Source organism: Salvelinus sp. IW2-2015, linkage group LG27 (genome assembly GCF_002910315.2).
Source record: "Salvelinus sp. IW2-2015 linkage group LG27, ASM291031v2, whole genome shotgun sequence".
Classification (NCBI taxonomy): Eukaryota; Metazoa; Chordata; class Actinopteri; order Salmoniformes; family Salmonidae; genus Salvelinus; species Salvelinus sp. IW2-2015.
In genome coordinates this window covers 10,976,994-10,996,310 of record NC_036867.1, presented here as the reverse complement: position 1 = coordinate 10,996,310, position 19,317 = coordinate 10,976,994, and the positions used below count along the sequence as shown (strand labels likewise).

Genomic DNA, 19,317 nt, shown 5'->3' with positions numbered 1-19,317 from the left:
GCGCTACATGGCCTCAGAAATATCACCCTCTGTGGAAAAAGTATACAATCTTTTTTTATATTCCTCACTGAGTGAATTATAAAAAATAATGGTCTCTGTACACAATATTGAAAATGCCCAGTGGTTTGCATAATTATTTGATTGGATCAATGTCTCTCTCCTGTCTCATCATATAGGCCTGTGAAAACACGTGCACACGCGCGCGCGCACACGCACACAACACACACACACAACACACACAACACACACACACACACACACACACACACACACACACACCACACACACACCACACAACACCACAACACACACACCACACACACAACCACACACAACAACACAACCCAACACACAACCCACCCACCACCACACCACAGCACACACACACAAAGATGAAAACATCAGTCTCCTTAGAAACCAAGATTCAGACACAATTCAACAACCAACCGCTAATAAGAAATAATAGCCTAAGCAATTACAATAAAACAGACTTTAATATTTGAACATGTCAAAGATAAACATGAGTTGGAAAATGAGAATGAAGCCTGGTTGGTTGGTTGGGGACTGAGAGAGATGGTTCCAGAGGGCTCTGAGTTCTGGCTCTGAGTTCTGGGTCTGTGTCCCAAATGGCACCCTATTCCCTACATAGTGAACTATTTTTTACCAGAGCCCTATAGGCCCTGGTCAAAAGAAGAGCACTATATAGGGAACGGGGTGCCATCTGGGTCACAGCATATGGGAGATGAGTGATAGTGCATGGTGACTTCAGCACCCAGAGCTAGGGTTTGGGTTGGTTGTTACTATAGTTACTGTGGCAGCATTGTTAGCTCATGACGTGTCAGATAGCCAAAGCGTCGGCCCGACCAGGGCCTCTCTAACACCTCTATGCAGGCTCTCTCTCTATATATATACCCCCCCTCTATGTATCTCTCTCTCTCCAACCTGGCGCTCTCTTTCTCCATCTATCTCTCTCACTCTCTGTCCCTGGCTCTTTCTCTCTCCAGACTGTCACACACTCTCTCTCTCCCTCCTTTCTCCCTCCCTCTCTCTCTTTGACTCTGGGAACTGTGGGCAGAACTTGTCGACCAGCTAGCGCCACAAGAAGGCAGAACCGCAGAGAACCTTGTCTAAACCAACCAGACACTCTCTGTCTACGTCCCAAATGGCACCCAGGCGCTTGTCAAAGGTAGTGAACTACATAGGGAATAGGGTGCCATTTGGGACACACACWTTCCCTCTGCCCAAACCCTCTCTAAAGACTTGACGCTGTCTGTCTGCAGTGATTTTAAACCCTGTAAACACTTTTCCCTAAGCACCCAATACTGACTTAATGGACCTGGGTATAAGAGGTGCCTTTCTCCTTCTCTGTCTCTCTCGCACTCTCTCACTCTCCTCTCTCTCTCCAAAATGGCCGATGTCCACCAATCGCATTGCAGAGCCGGTACGTCTTCCAATCTAAGGACTAATTGGAGGGTCTATAAAGGAAAATGGAGGCTTCTGAGTCACCTATTGGTAGTTGCCGMGGCAACATACACTGCAGTGGTTGCCGGGGACTCTGAGTGAGGTCATTGACAGACAGACATGGAGGCTCCATCAAATGAAGTCGCCTCTCGTCTCTAATGGGATAAAGGAGTCGTCTCAACCCAACGCGGTGGCTTCAGACACCACTAATAAGAAACAGACCGGCTGATATTACGGTGTTATTGGATAGCTTTTTGATCCATATAATAATATATCATAATATCACAATGATATAGGAGAATATAATCCGTATTTCTATAATCCATGACTGCTACCTGGCATAACACCTTTGCCAGACTAGGTTGTTATGCTTTTGAGTGTAAATTATTTTACACTTATATGAGTGATGTTGAAATATGTTACAGTTTTGTAAATGTGTACGGTATAATGACAGACTGATTTCCGGTCTTATTGGATGGCTTTCTCATCCATATAATCATATAATCATATAATCATAATCAAATCCATATGCTGTAATCATGTCCATGCTACCTGGTACTGTATAACGCCTTTTGGTAGTCTCCCGCTGGGCACACACTGGTTGAATCAARGTTGTTTTCACGTCATTTCAATGAAACGATGTTGAACCAATGTGGAATAGATGTTGAATTGACATCTGTGCCCAGTGGGCTGGTAGACCACGTTTTTATGATGTTATTGTGAAACCCATATTTTACCGTATTTTGCATAAATATGAAACCGTTTTAAGAGTAAAGCGTGAATAACATGATTTTAAAAATAGGAATATGACAGAGAGATGATTGTTGATAATGACTACAGTTGATTGGGTTATCTTATTGGTGTGATTATGATTGATTGTGACAGACTAGTACCTTTGGGTTTAGGTGCTCACCTGAGAACACTGATCTCTTATTGGCATCTCGTACCCCACCTGTGAATACATCAGAACAGACAATAACACTAATTAGTCCACATGACTGGGACTCTGACTGACATCCCATCCAACATGGCAACATATTGTAGCGTTTTCAGGGGMATTCCAGCTGGGACTCGAACCACAACCCCAAAGCAGATAACTCCTTTGGAGGAGTTTGTGACACCCTCATCAAGGGTTGCTGCCAATATCATATGAAAACAACTCTATCAGCACCCATCAAACTACCTAGAGTACGTACAAACCATCATTACAGAGACGTTGGCAGTTGTATACACACATTACCATGTTAATTCATCAAGTTAAAGCAAAGAATATTTTTGTATTTTTTTCATGAGGCCACTGTTGATGTAGTCCCAGAATGTGTTGCATGTTAGCAGTGGACTAATGAAAAAAATATCAAAAGATAGTTTTGGAGTGGAGTTTTCCTTTATATTTATTAAATTGGGTAGTTAGTCTGAGACATGAGCCACAGGGTGGTTGGGAAGAGAAGGGGACAGGAGGGGGACTGACTACTCCATTGACTACTCACTACTTTCATCTCATTGAGGTCGCTGCGGTTACCCCATTGTGGAAGTCTCTAGAATAACAGGAAATAGCTATGGATGGCTTTTTTTTCTTTATTATGTAGCCCTGTGCCATAGACTTGGCGCCAGCTCAGACACACGAACCAAGGCACTGGCATGGCAGCAGAGATGAGGGGAGGGTGGCTGGGAAGGAGGGGGGGTGTCACTGTGCCAATGAGCTAAGCATACATCTAATGACACACACACACARGAACACACACAGGCATACGTACGCACAAATGTCAACACAGACGCACGCACACACACTTACTGAGTCAGTCAGCAGTCATCTCACCCCATGAGCCCTCTCTCGTGTCTTGCAGCTGGGCATCTCTCTCTTTCTTTCTCTTGCTCCCGCTCTTCTCCATCTCTCTCCCCTCTCCTCCTCTCTCTCTCTCTCTCTCTTCCATCTCTCTCCCCTCTCCTCCTCCTCCACCTCTCTCCCTCCCTCTCTCTCCAGTAGTGTGTGGCTCGTATCCTTTTAAAAACACATCTTTGCCATAGCCCGAGTATATTAGCTGAAAACGTTTGGTCACTTCACCAGCTATGTTCCTTTTGGCACAACAACCCTCCATACACAAGGGAGACCTGTCATGTAGTCTTACAGTTCCATTTGAGTGCCGCCATTTTGCGTAACGCAATGTTTGGTTTGACTTGGAATTCCTGGATGCATCCCAAATGGCACCCTATTCCCTATATAGTGCGTTACATTTGACCAGAGCTCTAAGGGCCCTGGTCAAAAGTGGTGTACCACATGGGGAATAGGGTGCCATTTGGGAAGCAGTCCCTGTTTCATGAGTTCCATAAAAACCTTTGGCCCTCTGACTCCAATTCCCACTTGCATTTCAGTCTCAGTACAAGCAGATGGTTACAGGCCCTGTTGTTTACTGAGAAAACTGTGTGTGGATACCAAATGGCACCCTAATCCCGATATAGTGCACTACTTTTGACCAGAGCCCTATGGATCCTGGTCAAAAGTAGTGCACTTCATAGAGAAAAATGTGGCATTTGGGACACGTTATGTGATACATTATTTGCAGAATATTTCTGTCACTGTTCTGGGAAAGAGAGGAATTAGGGCCAAATGACAGATTTAGTTCCATCTGGCTTGATAGATAAATTCAATTAATTGACTTCAACATGAACAGAATTATGTACGATGAACTGTACTTACACTGTAGCGGTATAATCCACCCACACTGAAGAAGTTGGCTATGTGTGGATATGCACTCTCCTTCTGTATGTTTTTTCAATGACAGAGACCGGTATGCAATGAAGGGGAGACAGAGAGAAGGGAGATACTSAGTTGGGCCGGTAGGTGCCGGGATTCGTGCCCACACAGTCAGGGGAATCGTATATGTGCTGAGGGCGGTGGTCTTAACTACAAGGCCAACGTCAGGCACGTGTTCTGTGTGTGTGTGTTCATTGACGCATTTGTACAATACCAGGATCTGAAGCCATCTCTGAGGATGTGGCGATACGCAACTCTCACCATAAAAGTTAAGAGCACGTACATTTGATGGCTTGATAGGACTATTGAGACCATATTATCTTATTATTTATTACATATGAATAATTATGACATATTACTACATTCAACCGATTTATTTATCTGAACATCAAGAGGGGACTTCTGATCTAATTATGTAATGTTCAAAGATGGAGGTTGCGTCCCAAATGGCACCCTATTCCCTATATAGTGCACTACTTTGTCCAGAGCCCTATGGGCCCTGTACGGAATAGGGTGCCATTTGGGACACACTCCTAGTGATGTCATGTTCAAAGGACAGAGAGAGAGAGAGCTACGTCGTACCCAAGCCAGACTTATATAACGATTTATGGATTCATGAGATGCAACGGAGAGTCCTTCATGTCCATCGACTAGCTCTTAATGTGAATAAATCTCTTAAATGACGGCTGGAGATGTAATCTTAGACGATATCAACAACCTTATCCACCCAGAAATCACATATTCAGCTTTTAAAACTTAACAAGATGTCTGCCTCCTGTGTAGCAATGGTCATTTCATCACTAAACTCTCATTTTCTTGTACTGAATTTAACAGCGTACATTAAGGTATAAATCCCCTTTTTTAGGCCGACGGAAAGCCATACTCTGTACATTAATCACAGAAAATTGAAGTAATGACATAAATAAATTGAACTACGGAAATTACAGTGTTGGCATTAAGAGGCATTAAGAGAGTGATCGGTCATCTTATGGGACAGTAGAATACCACTGACTTCATGAAAAAGTTTGACACTGTGAAACACTGAGGAAAAATGACTTCCCTTGTGAGTCAGTATGGGAGAGAAAAGACAAAAAGGTGGGGAGAGAAATAAACAGCAATGAGGATAAAGATGGAGACAGAGGTAGAAAGAGAGCAATAAAGGGAGAAAGAGAGAGACAGGGCCAGAAAGAGATAGAGCAGAGAAAGAGAGAGAGTGGATGAAAAGTGTCAGGTAAGGACTCACACTTGTCCTGCTCAGGTGGTTCCAGAAGGTCACTCTCTGTGTCACTGGGAATGTGCCATGGCTGTCTGATGGCCTGCAGCTGCTGGTAGAACTCATCCTATAGAAGAGGAGATGGGATGGGAGGAGAGGAGATGGGAGGAGAGGAGATGGGATGGGAGGAGAGGAGATGGGAATGGGAGGAGAGGAGATTGGAGGAGGAGAGGAGATGGGATGGAGGGAAGGAGATGGGATGGAGGAGAGGAGATGGATGGAGGAGAGGAGATGGGATGGGAGAGAGGAGATGGTGGAGGAGAGAGATGGATTGGAGGAGAGGAGATGGGAGGAGAGGAGAGGAGTGAGGAGAGGAGAGGGATGGGGGAGGAGAGGATGGGAGGAGAGGAGGAGGTGATGGATGGGGAGGAGAGGAGATGGGAGGAGAGGAGATGGGAGGAGAGGAGATGGGATGGGAGGAGAGGAGATGGGAGGAGAGGAGATGGGAGGAGACATTACAGGGTTGACTCAAGCTGTAGGTAAACAACAGGTGTCTAATTGAGTATAAAAAAACGACCTACAAATCATTTTGAGAGGTTGTTTTTAAGTTTAACAAAGTGCGATGAGCTCCATTTAGTGATGAGCTCTGGCCGTGATAGCATAACAACAATGTATACTATACATACAACTTGTTTGGAATTAGAGAGATAAATAATTGAATCATCATGATGGAAAGCAGCATACATAGCTATACATTTACAAACGTAGGCATACAACATGAACTGGGCTAAGGTTTAGAGTGAACCATAAAAAAAACATGTTCTTCTGGAAAATATATATCTGATACAGCTGTTAGAAGTCTGTAAGCAACTTTGAGGCTTGAACACATCGCACAGAATGTGGATCTAGAGTTCGTCTGCCGATCGTTCAGCACGCTGTGTTTTATGGACCACCCACTGTAGACGTCTGACTGACGACATTTAGGTCGATTCTACATGTAAAACCGGTGCGCACTCGGTTTGCAAATTACTGCCGGCACTCTGTTCAGAGGTACTAAGTACTCTCGGCTGGCAAACTGTTGATGTTTCTGAGCCTTTAGATTCTGTCATTTTTAAACCACTCATTTATTTTAATTTTTRTTTGTATTTCTAAACGTCTCGATGGTTGAAAACAGAGAAAATCTATCTATCGCTCTCTCGCCCTCTCGTTCCATCTCCTCGCTCTCTTTCTCTCTTGTTCCATCTCCATCTGTCGCTCTTGCTCTCTCGTTCCATCTCCTCTCTCATTCCATCTCCTCTCTCTCTCTCTCGCTCTGTCTAAAAGGAAAATTACAGAGAAATTGTTAGTGAACTAGAAACCAAAGAGTTCCCCATTTTAGTTCTACAGCTTTTAAAACCAAGTACACCTTGGAGTATAGTCCTCGGGGCCAAACTTTAATAAATAAATTGCCCGTGTTCCCTTCTAATGGCTTTTATGTGTTCTAGTTTTGTTCCCGTCGAAAGGATTTTATGTGTTCTAGTTTTTCAGTGTTAAAAGGTGATGGATGTTTCCCAGTCAGTCAGTAAGCTGGTCAGCCAGCCAGCCACTCAGTGAGTCAGTCAGTCATTTAGCCAGTCAGTATGACTGTCTTTTGTCGAGTCCTGGTCAAAAGTAGTGCACTATTAAAGGGAGTAGGGTGCCATTTGGGACGTAAACGCAGTGTTTCAAGAAGAGTTTACAACAGGAAGAGGAAGAATCAGGTTTGTACATCCATTCTTTACTGTCCTCTCTCTTGCTCCCCTCTCTCTTGCTCCCCTCTCTTCCTCTCCCTTGTTTTCTGTACATCCAGTTTTATAAACAGGCCCAGGATTTTTTTTCTCTCTCTCTCTCTCTCTCTCTCTCTCTCTCTCTCTCTCTCTCTCTCTCTCTCTCTCTCTCTCTCTCTCTCTCTCTCTCTCTCTCTCTCTCTCTCTCTCTCTCCTTCTCTATCTCCACTTCTCTATCTCCACTTCTCTCTCTCCATCACTAGCTGTCTACCAGGTGATGCACACTCACTCACACACACCTCATACTCACAGAAACACACACACTCACAGCCAACACTGCTGTCACATGTTATAGAGACATTGAACCACTGGACACTTCCCGTTTCACTCTGTGTATTTAAATACTGTATCCTCGACATAGCTTATTCTAATATTTCTACTACTGCACGATGTATTCTTACACTGTTTATACACACCACATATTTATTTACATTCTGGATTATTGACATAGCTCATTCTAATATATCTACTGTTGTACATATAATTCTTAGTATATCTGGTGTAAATTCTCCAGCTATACTGCACATACGTCTAGATTGTATTTTGATTACTGCTACACTGCTATTTGGGTTGTTAATTGGGTTGTTAATTTCTTGTTTCTTTTGTACTCTTTCTACATTTTAATTATTTGTGTACTTTGACATTTTACTGCAATAAACTTTGATTTGATTTGATGGCTCTCTCTGTTCTTCTCTCTCTCTCTCTCTCTCTCTCAGTGGACACTAGTCATCCCGCTGGTCCAGGTGGCTCCAATCATTTGTGAATCAGAATCAGGTGACTCCGCTCCGCTCGCTGGTGTTTTTGATAATCTCAGTAGGCGTCAACCTCAAGCAACTGTCCAAAAAATCCAGAGGAATCACAAAACTCCTGCCCGCGATTAATAAAGCCCTCAGAAAGGGGGTCTCATATTTAACAATGTGGCTGTGAAGTAGACCATGAAAAGGAACTTGAGACAAAAAAATCCCATTGAAATATTCCCCTTTAAAGCCAGACACATTTTTTCCACAGTGAGTAGACATCCTACTGTATGGACCTCCCATCACTATGCCACACCCCCCATGATGTCTCTGTGTGTGTGTGTGTGTGTTCTATGCACCCTCACGTGCTCTCATGTTCTAATGCCAACCTATTACAACCCATTACATTACCCAAGGAATTACAATAAATTAGGGGTAAATTTCACTTCCATGACCCAAGGTTTATGGTAATTAAACCTGGGTTTTTCTGTTATTTTACACACTGGTTCATCCTAAATGACCTACTGCATGACAAACGAAGGTCAGTTTTGACTTATCCCTCTTATAGTTTAGGTTATGATTTTGAAAGGCTGATCCTAGATCTGTGCTTTAAGGAAACATCCCCCCGGTGTGAGTGGGTACCTCTGACAGATAGGCCCTGAGGCTGGAGGCCTTGCCCAGACTATCTGTCGTACTCAGCCCAGGAGGGGTGAGCAGGGGCCTGGGTCGGGTCGGTTGACTGGTAGGGGTCACCGGTCTGCTCCTCGACCTCCTGAACGTCACCTCCTTATGACCCCCGTGACCTCCAACACCTGGGGTCACGGCCGTCATGGCCGACCTGGAGGTCAGCAGGCTGTTGGGGGTCATGGGCCTGCTGCTGGGGGTTCTAGGAGTTGTAGTTCTGCTGCCGGGGTTGCTGGGAGAATGAGTTCTGTGACCAGTCGTCATGGTGAGGGAGGTTGGTTTCCGGGTGAGCAGAGGGCTAAGTTTGGGGCTGACCAGGGGGTAGCCTATGGAGCTGGGCTTGGCTGAGCGGGCGCTGAGGATGGGGGACTGGGGTCTGGAGGGTGGTCTGGAGGTCTGGCCTGGTAAGGGTAGAGTGTTGGGGAGGGTTCCCCCCGGGAGGGAGGTGTGGAACAGAGGGGTGAGGAGCAGACTACTGTGGGGGCTGTTGGGGCTCCGCTGGGCTAGTTTCCCCTGCTCTGCCAGCTTGGCCAGGTCCTTCTCCACCTCTGGAGGGGCACAGAGACAAAGACAGACAGGTTTGATAATTAAATGAATTCATGACAAATAACATACTGTATAAAAGTAAGGCCAAGGGACATAGTCAACAAAATATCTGGGCCTTATTATATAAAACAGAGAAAGGGCAAAGGTGGGCCATGTTCAGATGTGCACGTTTATCTTTCAAATCTTTCAAAAAAAGCATRGCAACGCTTTCATTGATGTGTGTTTCTGGACTAGAGACACAGGATGGACTCATTTACATTACAAAACATCCCAGAAGATATCACAGGCTTCATAACAGGAGAGTGGGACTGCTGCCTTTCCTTTTCGTGATGTTTGTCTTAAAACCCCTTTCACTGGTCATTGAAAACAATATTTACTGACTCTGTAAATTGTGGTGAATCCTGCTTCAGTAAAAATTCCGGATTGACATTAAAAACGAATGTCACATAACATGAAGWTTTCGTCCCAAATGGCAACCTATTTCCTATGTAGTGCACTACTGTTGACCAGGGCCCATAGGGCTCTGGTCTAAAGCAGTGCACTACATAGGGAGCAGAGTGCAATTTGGGACGGGTACCCTATTTCCTATGTAATGGCACCCAATTTCCTATTTCCTATGTAATGCACCCTATTTCCTATGTAGTGCACTACTGTTTACCAGGGCCCATAGGGCTCTGGTCAAAAGCAGTGCACTACATAGGGAGCAGTGTGCAATTTGGGACACACAGAAGTGTTATTCCAAAATTCTGAAAATATATTTGTTTGCTTTATTGGTAGTTACGAAAACAGTTTTGTTTGTCAGAGGATGGGATAGGACTGCCAATGAGAACATCTGGGGGTAGCCTGCTCTCCGCTCCTCATCTCCCTGTTTTTGTCCTTTTTAAGGCTCTGACGCTGTTGGGTTTTCAGCGATCCAAGCTGGGAGTTATCATGCGAGAGGGATATTTTCAGGAATGACTCACCGCGAAGAGTTCGTACCAAACGGCACCCCATTCCCTATAGTGCACTACTTTTACCAGAGCTCTATGGGCACTGGTCAAAAGTAGGGCACTATGTAGGAAATATTATGCCATTTGGGATGGACCCTAACTCCCTAAGCATTCTCAGAGAACCGTGTATTTGTGACATTTAATAAATGACACGTAGTGGAAGCATTACATGTACTTCATAAACCTTGACTTCAACCATTTATGAGCAAAGAGAGACTTCTCCAAAACAAACAACATTTCATTTTTCCACGCTTCAAAAATCCAAAACACATGTTCACTCATCGCAAATTACTAGCTACAGTCGATCCACATATTGCAAAATACTCCAAAACTACTATGATACTGTAGGTCAACTAACATTATACAAGAGCACTGAGCAGAGTTGGAGAGATGATTTAATCTTGTTTGAAAGTTTAAGAAGTGTGTGTCTGTAAGTTTGTTTGAAAACTCATCTAAATTGTTTGTATTGTATAGCGTCCATCCGGCACCCTGTGTATTTAATTCCATGACGTGGATAACTATATAGCTGGATCTGTAGTTAATTAGTTGTAATTGTAACAGTCTCTTGAAACCAGACAGAGATACTACACCATGGCAATATGTTCACTTACTGTATGTGTGTGTACATCATACTGACATTGTGTTCTTTGTTGTTTTAAATTAAACTCAGATACTGTGTGTGTGTGTGTGTGTGTGTCTGTGTTTGCACCATACACTAACATTGAGTCGTGTTGTTTTAGCCCATATGCTGTTATAGACTGTGTTTGTAGACCTGCTGACCTCTGATCCAATAGAGCTATATAATATAGGAGAACATGCCTGTATCCCAAATGGCACCCTATTCCCTATATAGCCAGTACTTTTGACCAGGGCGCATAGGGCATATATAGGGAATAATGTACCTGTGTGTAGAAATGAGAATATATGAGCAACTGAGATTATGGGAACCTTTATAGCTTAAAACCACACATTTTCGGTGGATTGGCAATCCCTGTAAAGTATCCTCCTTTTTAAATGAAGCCAATTCATTGCGGCTCTGCCACATAATTGGAAGAGGCAATTACTTAAAGAAGAAATTAAAGAATTAGTCTATTAGCCACCCATTAAAAACATGAAAAGGCAAAAAATGAGTCAAATGGTTTGACAGCAACGCCGCATAAAATTCAAGTCAGTTGGGATCAGGCTCTTTGATGTCCCAATACCTTGGAATCTGGTCTATGAACTGGTTTATACAAATCAACTGACACGTCAATCCGTTCGTTTTAATTGAAGATATTATATACAATACTTGCTACAAAGACAATGCTTAATAGATGGGGCATTGAACAGTCAGCCTTACACAGACTCTGCCACGAGGAAACAGAATCAATAGAACATGGTTTCTGGTACTGTCCATCGGTGGCTCACTCTTGGAGTCAGGTCKAGGAATGGTTGTTATGTCATAATATCAGGGTTCAGATGAACCTGCAAACTGTGCTGTTTGGGGATCGGAAAAACCTTGATCAGTCAATGGGAAAAATCATTATACTTTTGGGTAAAGTCATTATTTTTAGGGCAATATCAGTATAAATAGGGAGGCTCAAMACCCTTGTAAGACCTCACAGTAAAATGGAGGGTGGTATTGCAAAGGGAAATAGCAAAATGTTATTATACTGAGAAAGATGGGTTAATCTGTGGACATCGGAGGGTTGGAGTTAAGATCAGAATGAATAGTTGATTGGACTCTGTATGTGAAAATCCAGCACTTGCAGAAAGAGGAAATTAGGAATATACAGTACAGTATGTATAATTATTCAACTACATGTACCGTACATGTGAGCAAAAATATCTGTAAGTAGCAGTAGAAGTATTGTTGTCCTTTAGTTTACTCCAATCAATGACTCCGGGATGCTGGCCTTCTAGGCAGAGGTTTAAAGAAAAAGCCATATCTCAGACTGGCCAATAAACAGAAAAGATTAAGATGGGCAAAAGAACACAGACGCTGGACAGAAGGCCAGCATTCCGGAGTCGCCTCTTCACTGTTGACGTTGAGACTGGTGTTTTGCGGGTACTATTTATTGAAGCTGCCAGTTGAGGACTTGTGAGGCGTCTGTTTCTCAAACTAGACACTCTAATGTACTTGTCCTCTTGTTCAGTTTTTCACCGGGGCCTCCCACTCCTCTTTCTATTCTGGTTAGAGCCAGTTTGCGCTGTTCTGTGAAGGTAGTAGTACACAGCATTGTACGAGATCTTCAGTTTCTTGGCATTTTCTCGCATGGAATAGCCTTCATTTCTCAGAACAAGAATAMACTGATGAGTTTCAGAAGAAAGTCCTTTGTTTCTGGCCATTTTGAGCCTGTAATCGAACCCACAAATGCTGATGCTCCAGATACTCAACTAGTCTAAAGGCCAGTTGTATTGCTTATTTAATCAGCACCACAGTTTTCAGCTGTGCTAACATAATTGCAAAAGGGTTTCAAATGATCAATTAGTCTTTTCAAATGATAAACTTGGATTAGCTAACACAACGTGCCATTGGAACACAGGAGGGATGGTTACTGATAATGGGCCTCTGTATGCCTATGTACAGTCATGGCCAAGTTTTGAGAATGACACGAATATTAATTTCCACAAAGTGTGCTGCTTCAGTGTCTTTAGATATTTTTGTCAGATGTTACTATGGAATACTGAAGTATAGTGACAAGCATTTCATAAGTGTCAAAGTTTTTTTTTAAACAATTACATGAAGTTGATGCAAAGAGTCGATATTTGCAGTGTTGACCCTTCATTTTCAAGACCTCTGCAATCCGCCCTGGCATGCTGTCAATTAACTTCTGGSCCACYTCCTGACTGATGGCAGCCCATTCTTGCATAATCAATGCTTGGAGTTTGTCAGAATTGGTGGGTTTTTGTTTGTCCACCCGCCTCTTTAGGATTGACCACAAGTTCTCAATGGGATTAAGGTCTGGGGAGTTTCCTGGCCATGGACCCAAAATATCGATGTTTTGGTCCCCGAGCCACTTAGTTATCACTTTTGCCTTATGGCAAGGTGGTCCATCATGCTGGAAAATGCATTGTTCGTCACCAATTGTTCCTGGATGGTTGGGAGAAGTTGCTCTCAGAGAATGTGTTGGTACCATTCTTTATTCATGGCTGTGTTCTTAGGCAAAATTGTGAGTGAGCCCACTTCCTTGGCTGAGAAGCAACCCCACACATGAATGGTCTCAGGATGCTTTACTGTTGGCATGACACAGGACTGATGGTAGCGCTCACCTTGTCTTCTCCGGACAAGCTTTTTTCCGGATGCCCCAAACAATCGGAAAGGGGATTCATCAGAGAAAATGACCCCAGTCCTCAGCAGTCCAATCCCTGTACCTTTTGCAGAATATCAGTCTGTCCCTGATGTTTTTCCTGGAGAGAAGTGGCTTCTTTGCTGCCCTTCTTGACACCCGGTCATCCTCCAAAAGTCTTCGCCTCACTGTGCGTGCAGATGCACTCARACCTGCCTGCTGCCATTCCTGAGCAAGCTCTGTACTGGTGGTGCCCCAATCCCGCAGCTGAAACAACTTTAGGAGATGGTCCTGGCGCTTGCTGGACTTTCTTGGGCGCCCTGAAGCCTTCTTCACAACAATTGAACCACTCTCCTTGAAGTTCTTGATGATCCAATAAATGGTTGATTTAGGTGCAATCTTACTGGCAGCAATATCCTTGCCTGTGAAGCCCTTTTTGTGCAAAGCAATGTGTTTCCTTGCGGGTAACCATGTTTAACAGAGGAAGAACAATGATTCCAAGCTCCACCCTCCTTTTGAAGCTTCTAGTCTGTTATTCGAACTCAATCAGCATGACAGAGTGATCTCCAGCCTTGTCCTCGTCAATACCCACACCTGTGTAAACGAGAGAATCACTGACATGATGTCAGCTGATCCTTTTGTGGCAGGGCTGAAATGCAGTGGAAATGTTTTTTGTGATTCAGTTCATTTGCATGGCAAAGACGGACTTTGCAATTAATTACAATTCATTTGATCACTCTTCATAACATTCTGGAGTATATGCAAATTGCCATCATACAAACTGAGGCACCAGACTTTGTGAAAATTAATATTTGTGTCATTCTCAAAACTTTTGGCCATGACTGTACAGTAGATATTCCATAAAAAAATAAACCGTTTCCAGCTACAATAGTCATTTACAACATTAACAATGTCTACACCGTATTTCTGATCAATTTTATGTTATTTTAATGGACAAAAAAAAATTGCTTTCCTTTCAAAAACAAGAACATTTCTAAGTGACCCCAAACTTTTCAACGTTAGTGTACATTTTAAGGAAAACAGTGTGTTTTACAATAGTTATCTTTTGTTTGTTTTTAATCCCACCCTTTAGCTCCACTCAACCCCTCCCATCTATCTACGAACACCAATCAGTTTTGATTTCTATTTGCCATATATTTTTCAACTGTGCTGTGATATTTCACAAATGTTCTGAACCTTTCTAGTCTCATAGTTTCTACGGATTGTAAATTAAAGATAAATATTCTGATAAAAGTAGTATATTATTGATCGATTGACTAAGAAGTGCTATCTGCAGGGTTAGCTCCAGGTAAATGATGCAACTCTTCAGCCATACCTGAACATGCGACTAAAAAGAAGCTACATATGGACAGTACCAAAACAAATGATCTAATGATTCTGTTTCTTTGCAGCAAAATCTGCATTCTATTGGTTGCAAGAATTTTGTATAATAATTTAAGTAGATTATTTTAATTATTTTAAAATCTGGCGTCGAGAGATTTACAGAGTTATCAAAACGTCACACCAAGGTAAGTGTCACGATCGTCTTGCTGAGAGAAAGTGGACCAAGGCGCAGCGTGTGCAAAATACATTCTTTTATTGTAGAGAAAGGAAAAAAAAACACGCAACGAACACTTTAACAAACAGAAACCAAAACAACAAACGATCGTGAAGCTAAAGACGTAAGTGCACACACAAGCTACAAACGTACAACATAGACAATTACCCACATTAACCTAATGCCTATGGCTGTCTTAAATATGGCTCCCAATCAGAGACAATTAATGACATCTGTCTCTGATTGAGAACCATTCAGGCAACCATAGACACAGCTAGACACCTATACTAAACACAAACCCATCTACTCTATTTAACCCCCTAAACCATACAACCACCCTAGACACTACAAAAATACTACAGTCCCCACTGTCACACCCGTGACCTAACTTAAAAAAATATATTAAAGAAAACAAAGAATACTAAGGCCAGGGTTGACAGTACCCCCCCCCAAAGGGGTGGACTCCGCCCGCAGAACCTGAAACAGAAGGGAGGGGCCGGGGTGGCCCCCATCATGGCGGCGGCTCGGGCGCGGGACGAGGCCCCACTCCACCATTGTCAATACCGCTTTGGTGGCGGCTCTGGAGCGGCGACCCTTGTAGCAAGTCCCGGACTGAAGACCATCCCAGAGGGCGCCACCGGACGGATGGGTAGCTCCAGACTGAGGACGGCAGCTCCGGACTGAGACGGCAGCTCCGGACTGAGGGAGCGGCAGCTCCGGACTGAGGGACGGCAGCTCCTGGCTGACGGATCTGGCTGCTCATGGCTGGCTGGCGGATCTGGCTGCCTCATGCTGGCTGGCGGATCTGGCTGCTCATGGCTGGCTGGCGGATCTGGGCTGCTCATGGCTGGCTGCGGATCGCTGCTCATGGCTGGCTGGCGATCTGGTGTATGGCTGGCTGGCGGATCTGGCTGGCTCATGGCTGGCTGGCTGGCTGCTGCTGGCTGGCGGCTCTGGCGCTCCTGGCTGGCTGGCGGCTCTGGCGGCTCCGGCTGGCTGCGGCTCTGGCGGTCCTGGCTGGCTGGCGGCTCTGGGGAGCCTGGATGGTTGGCGGCTCTGGCGGATCCTGGCTGGTTGGCGGCTCTGGCGGATTCCTGCTGGTTGGGGCTCTGGCGGATCCTGGCTGGTTGGCGGCTCTGGCGGATCCTGGCTGGTTGGCGGCTCTGGGGATCCTGGCGGTTGGCGGCTCTGGCGGATCCTGGCTGACTGGCGGCTCTAGCGGCTCGGGACAGACGGGCGGCTCTAACGGCTCGGACAGACGGGCGGCTCTAACGCTCGGACAGACGGATGGCTCAGAAGGCGCTGGGCAGAACGGATGGTCGAAGCGCTGGCAGACGGATGGCTCAGAAGGCGCTGGGCAGACGGATGGCTCAGAAGGCGCTGGCAGACGGATGGCTCAGAAGGCGCTGGCAGACGGATGGCTCAGACAGGCGCTGGGCAGACGGATGGCTCAAGATGGCCGCTGGGGCAGACGGGATGGCTCAGATGCGCTGGGCAGACGGATGGCTCAGATGGCGCTGGGCAGCGGATGGCTCAGATGGCGCTGGCAGACGGATGGCTCAGATGGCGCTGGCAGACGGCAGACTCTGGCCGGCTGAGGCGCACTGTAGGCCTGGTGCGTGGTACCGGAACTGGAGGTACCGGGCTAAGGACACGCACCTTTAGGCTAGGGCGGGAGAAGGAACAGGGCATACTGGACCCTGGATACGCACATTAGACCTAGTGCGTGGTGCCGGCACTGGTGTACCAGGCTGAAGACACGCATCTCAGGGCTAGTGCGGGGACGAGCAACAGGACGCACAGGACTCTGGACATACAGAAGGTTGGTGCGTGGTGTAGCACTGGTGGTAATGGGCTGGAGACACGCACCACAAGGCTAGTGCGTGGAGGAGGAACAGGCTTCGGAGACGCAAAGGAGCCTGTGCGTGGTGTAGGCACTGGTGGTACTGGGCTGGGCGGGGAGGTGGCGCCGGAATAACCGGACCGTGCAGGCGTACTGGCTCCCTTGAGCACTGAGCCTGCCCAAACTTACCTGGTTGTATGCTCCCCGTCGGCCCGACCAGTGCGGGGAGGTGGAATAAACCCGCCACCGGCGATGCAGGCGAACCGGGGACACCATGCGTAAGGCTGGTGCCATGTAAGCCGGCCAGAGGAGACGCACTGGTGGCCAGATGCGTTGGGCCGGCCTCCATGACATCCGGCTCAATCCTCAATCTAGCCCTGCCAGTGCGGGGAGGTGGAATAACCCGCACCGGGCTATGAACACGTACAGGAGACACCATGCGCTCTACTGCGTAACACGGTGTCTGCCCGTACTCTCGCTTCCACGGTAAGTACAGGGAGTAGCGCAGGTCTCCTACCTGACTTCGCCACACTCCCTTTCAGCCCCCCCCCCCCCAAGAATGTTTGGGTTGTACTCACGAGCTTCCTCTCGGCTTTAGCTGCCTCCAGCTCTTCACGAGGGAGGCGATATTCTCCCGGTTGTGCCCAAGGTCCCTTTCCATCTAATATCTCCTCCCATGTCATGAATCCTGTGTAGGTGGGTCCTGTTGCTGTTTCACACCGCTCTTGGTCCTTTGGTGGGTAATTCTGTCACGATCGTCTTGCTGAGAGAAGTGGACCAAGGCGCAGCGTGTGCAAAATACATTCTCTTTTATTGTAGAGAAAGGAAAAAAACACGCAACAAACACTTTAACAAACTGAAACAAACCAACAAACGAACGAATCTGAGCTAATGACGTAAGTGCACACACAGGCTACAAACGTACAACATAGACAATTACCCACATTAACCTAGTGCCTATGGCTGCCTTAAATATGGCTCCCAATCAGAGACAATTAATGACATCTGTCTCTGATTGAGAACCATTCAGGCAACCATAGACACAGCTAGACACCTATACTAAACACAAACCCATCTACTCTATTTAACCCCCTAAACCATACAACCACCCTAGACACTACAAAAACACATACATTCCCCATGTCACACCCTGACCTAACTAAAATAATAAAGAAAACAAAGAATACTAAGGCCAGGGTGTGACAGTAAGCCTACACAAAACACAAAACACAGCCCTTATTTGAAGTGTTTCTAAAATCCCCTATGGGAAAAATGAATTGTGGAAAAACAATTGGAACCATTTCCCTCTTTGACTGCTAGTTTTTATGGGTAGTATGACTCATACTGTGGTACTCTATAGTGTGTAAGCCAGTGACAAAAAAKKCGAAATTTAATCAATTTTAAATTCAGGCTGTAACACAACAAAATATGGAAAAAGTCAAGGGTGTGAAAACTTTCTGAAGACGCTGTACATGGGTTCTTCATGCATTGCCATACTATTTCATCACAGTGTCAGATCTGGGTTAGTAACTTGAGAAAACAGGAAACATCTACTGAAACACCAAATGTATACCTATAGGAAGCGACTTGAATATCCAACTGTACACAGCAAGTAATACATGAATACACAACTACTTCTAATGTTGAGAAACTGTACAGGAAGCTGCTTTTATAATGACATATTTCGGTCAGTGTTATGCGAGTGTTTATAAGCAGTGAAGAAAATGAAGTAGTGTCATAGGTATGAGGGCGTGAAATGTCATACTCTCCCACACAGCACCCATTCTACCATGACCAATATAGATGGTGTTTGATTCAACTAAACAGGATATGCTGAAAAATAATCGGTTCCCATAAAGCCGATATGATCATCTTGAGCTTCTTACTGATGTTATGATAAACAAAAGCATTCTTTCGCTCGGTTTGGAAAATCGTTCTTCCTGATCGTAAATGATTTGGGTGTTGATGCAGTCATGCTGTTACTGTAAGTGTGACGAAGATAGTTCCCCTTCCACTCCTCCTCCTGTCCTCTCCAATTAAAACATGGCTCTCACATCCCGTTTATTAAACATCTAAGACGACGTCCCAAATGGCACACTGTTCCCTGTATCGTGCACTACTTTTCACCAGAGTCCTTGTCAAAAGTAGTGCACTATAAAGGGAAAAGGGTGCCATTTGGGACACATTCTAAAAATCAGGAATGTATTTATCTGTATCCAACTTGATTAACTCGCTGTAGTTCAAGTACTGTGCTCTGTGTTCACAGTCTGGGCTGATGCCTGGCCTCCAGACTAAAATAAGTGATGACAATTGTTTAAAAGACAATCAAGGTTGGAGGCATCAGGACTCAAATGCACTTAGCACAAGGCGGGTGGGAGGGAGGAGGCAGATATCATCAACGAGAAACTCTTTGATCAGAAAGAGAAGGTATTTAGTGATAGAGTGCAGGACCACAGCATT

The 19,317-nt window shown here is 45.1% G+C and overlaps 1 protein-coding gene across 1 annotated transcript in view; it reads right to left on the bottom strand.

Annotated features, from left to right (window-relative positions):
* Positions 1 to 974: 974 nt before the first annotated feature.
* LOC111953664 (uncharacterized protein C8orf34 homolog) overlaps positions 975 to 19,317 on the bottom strand; it is a 39,885-nt gene continuing 21,542 nt past the window's right edge. The window contains exons 4-6 of the mRNA XM_023973084.2: positions 8,611 to 9,200; positions 5,457 to 5,553; positions 975 to 2,413 (exon numbers count right to left, since the gene is read on the bottom strand). Coding sequence (XP_023828852.1) covers positions 2,328 to 2,413; positions 5,457 to 5,553; positions 8,611 to 9,200 — 773 coding nt within the window. The 3' untranslated portion in view covers positions 975 to 2,327. The remainder of the gene's footprint in view (positions 2,414 to 5,456; positions 5,554 to 8,610; positions 9,201 to 19,317) is intronic.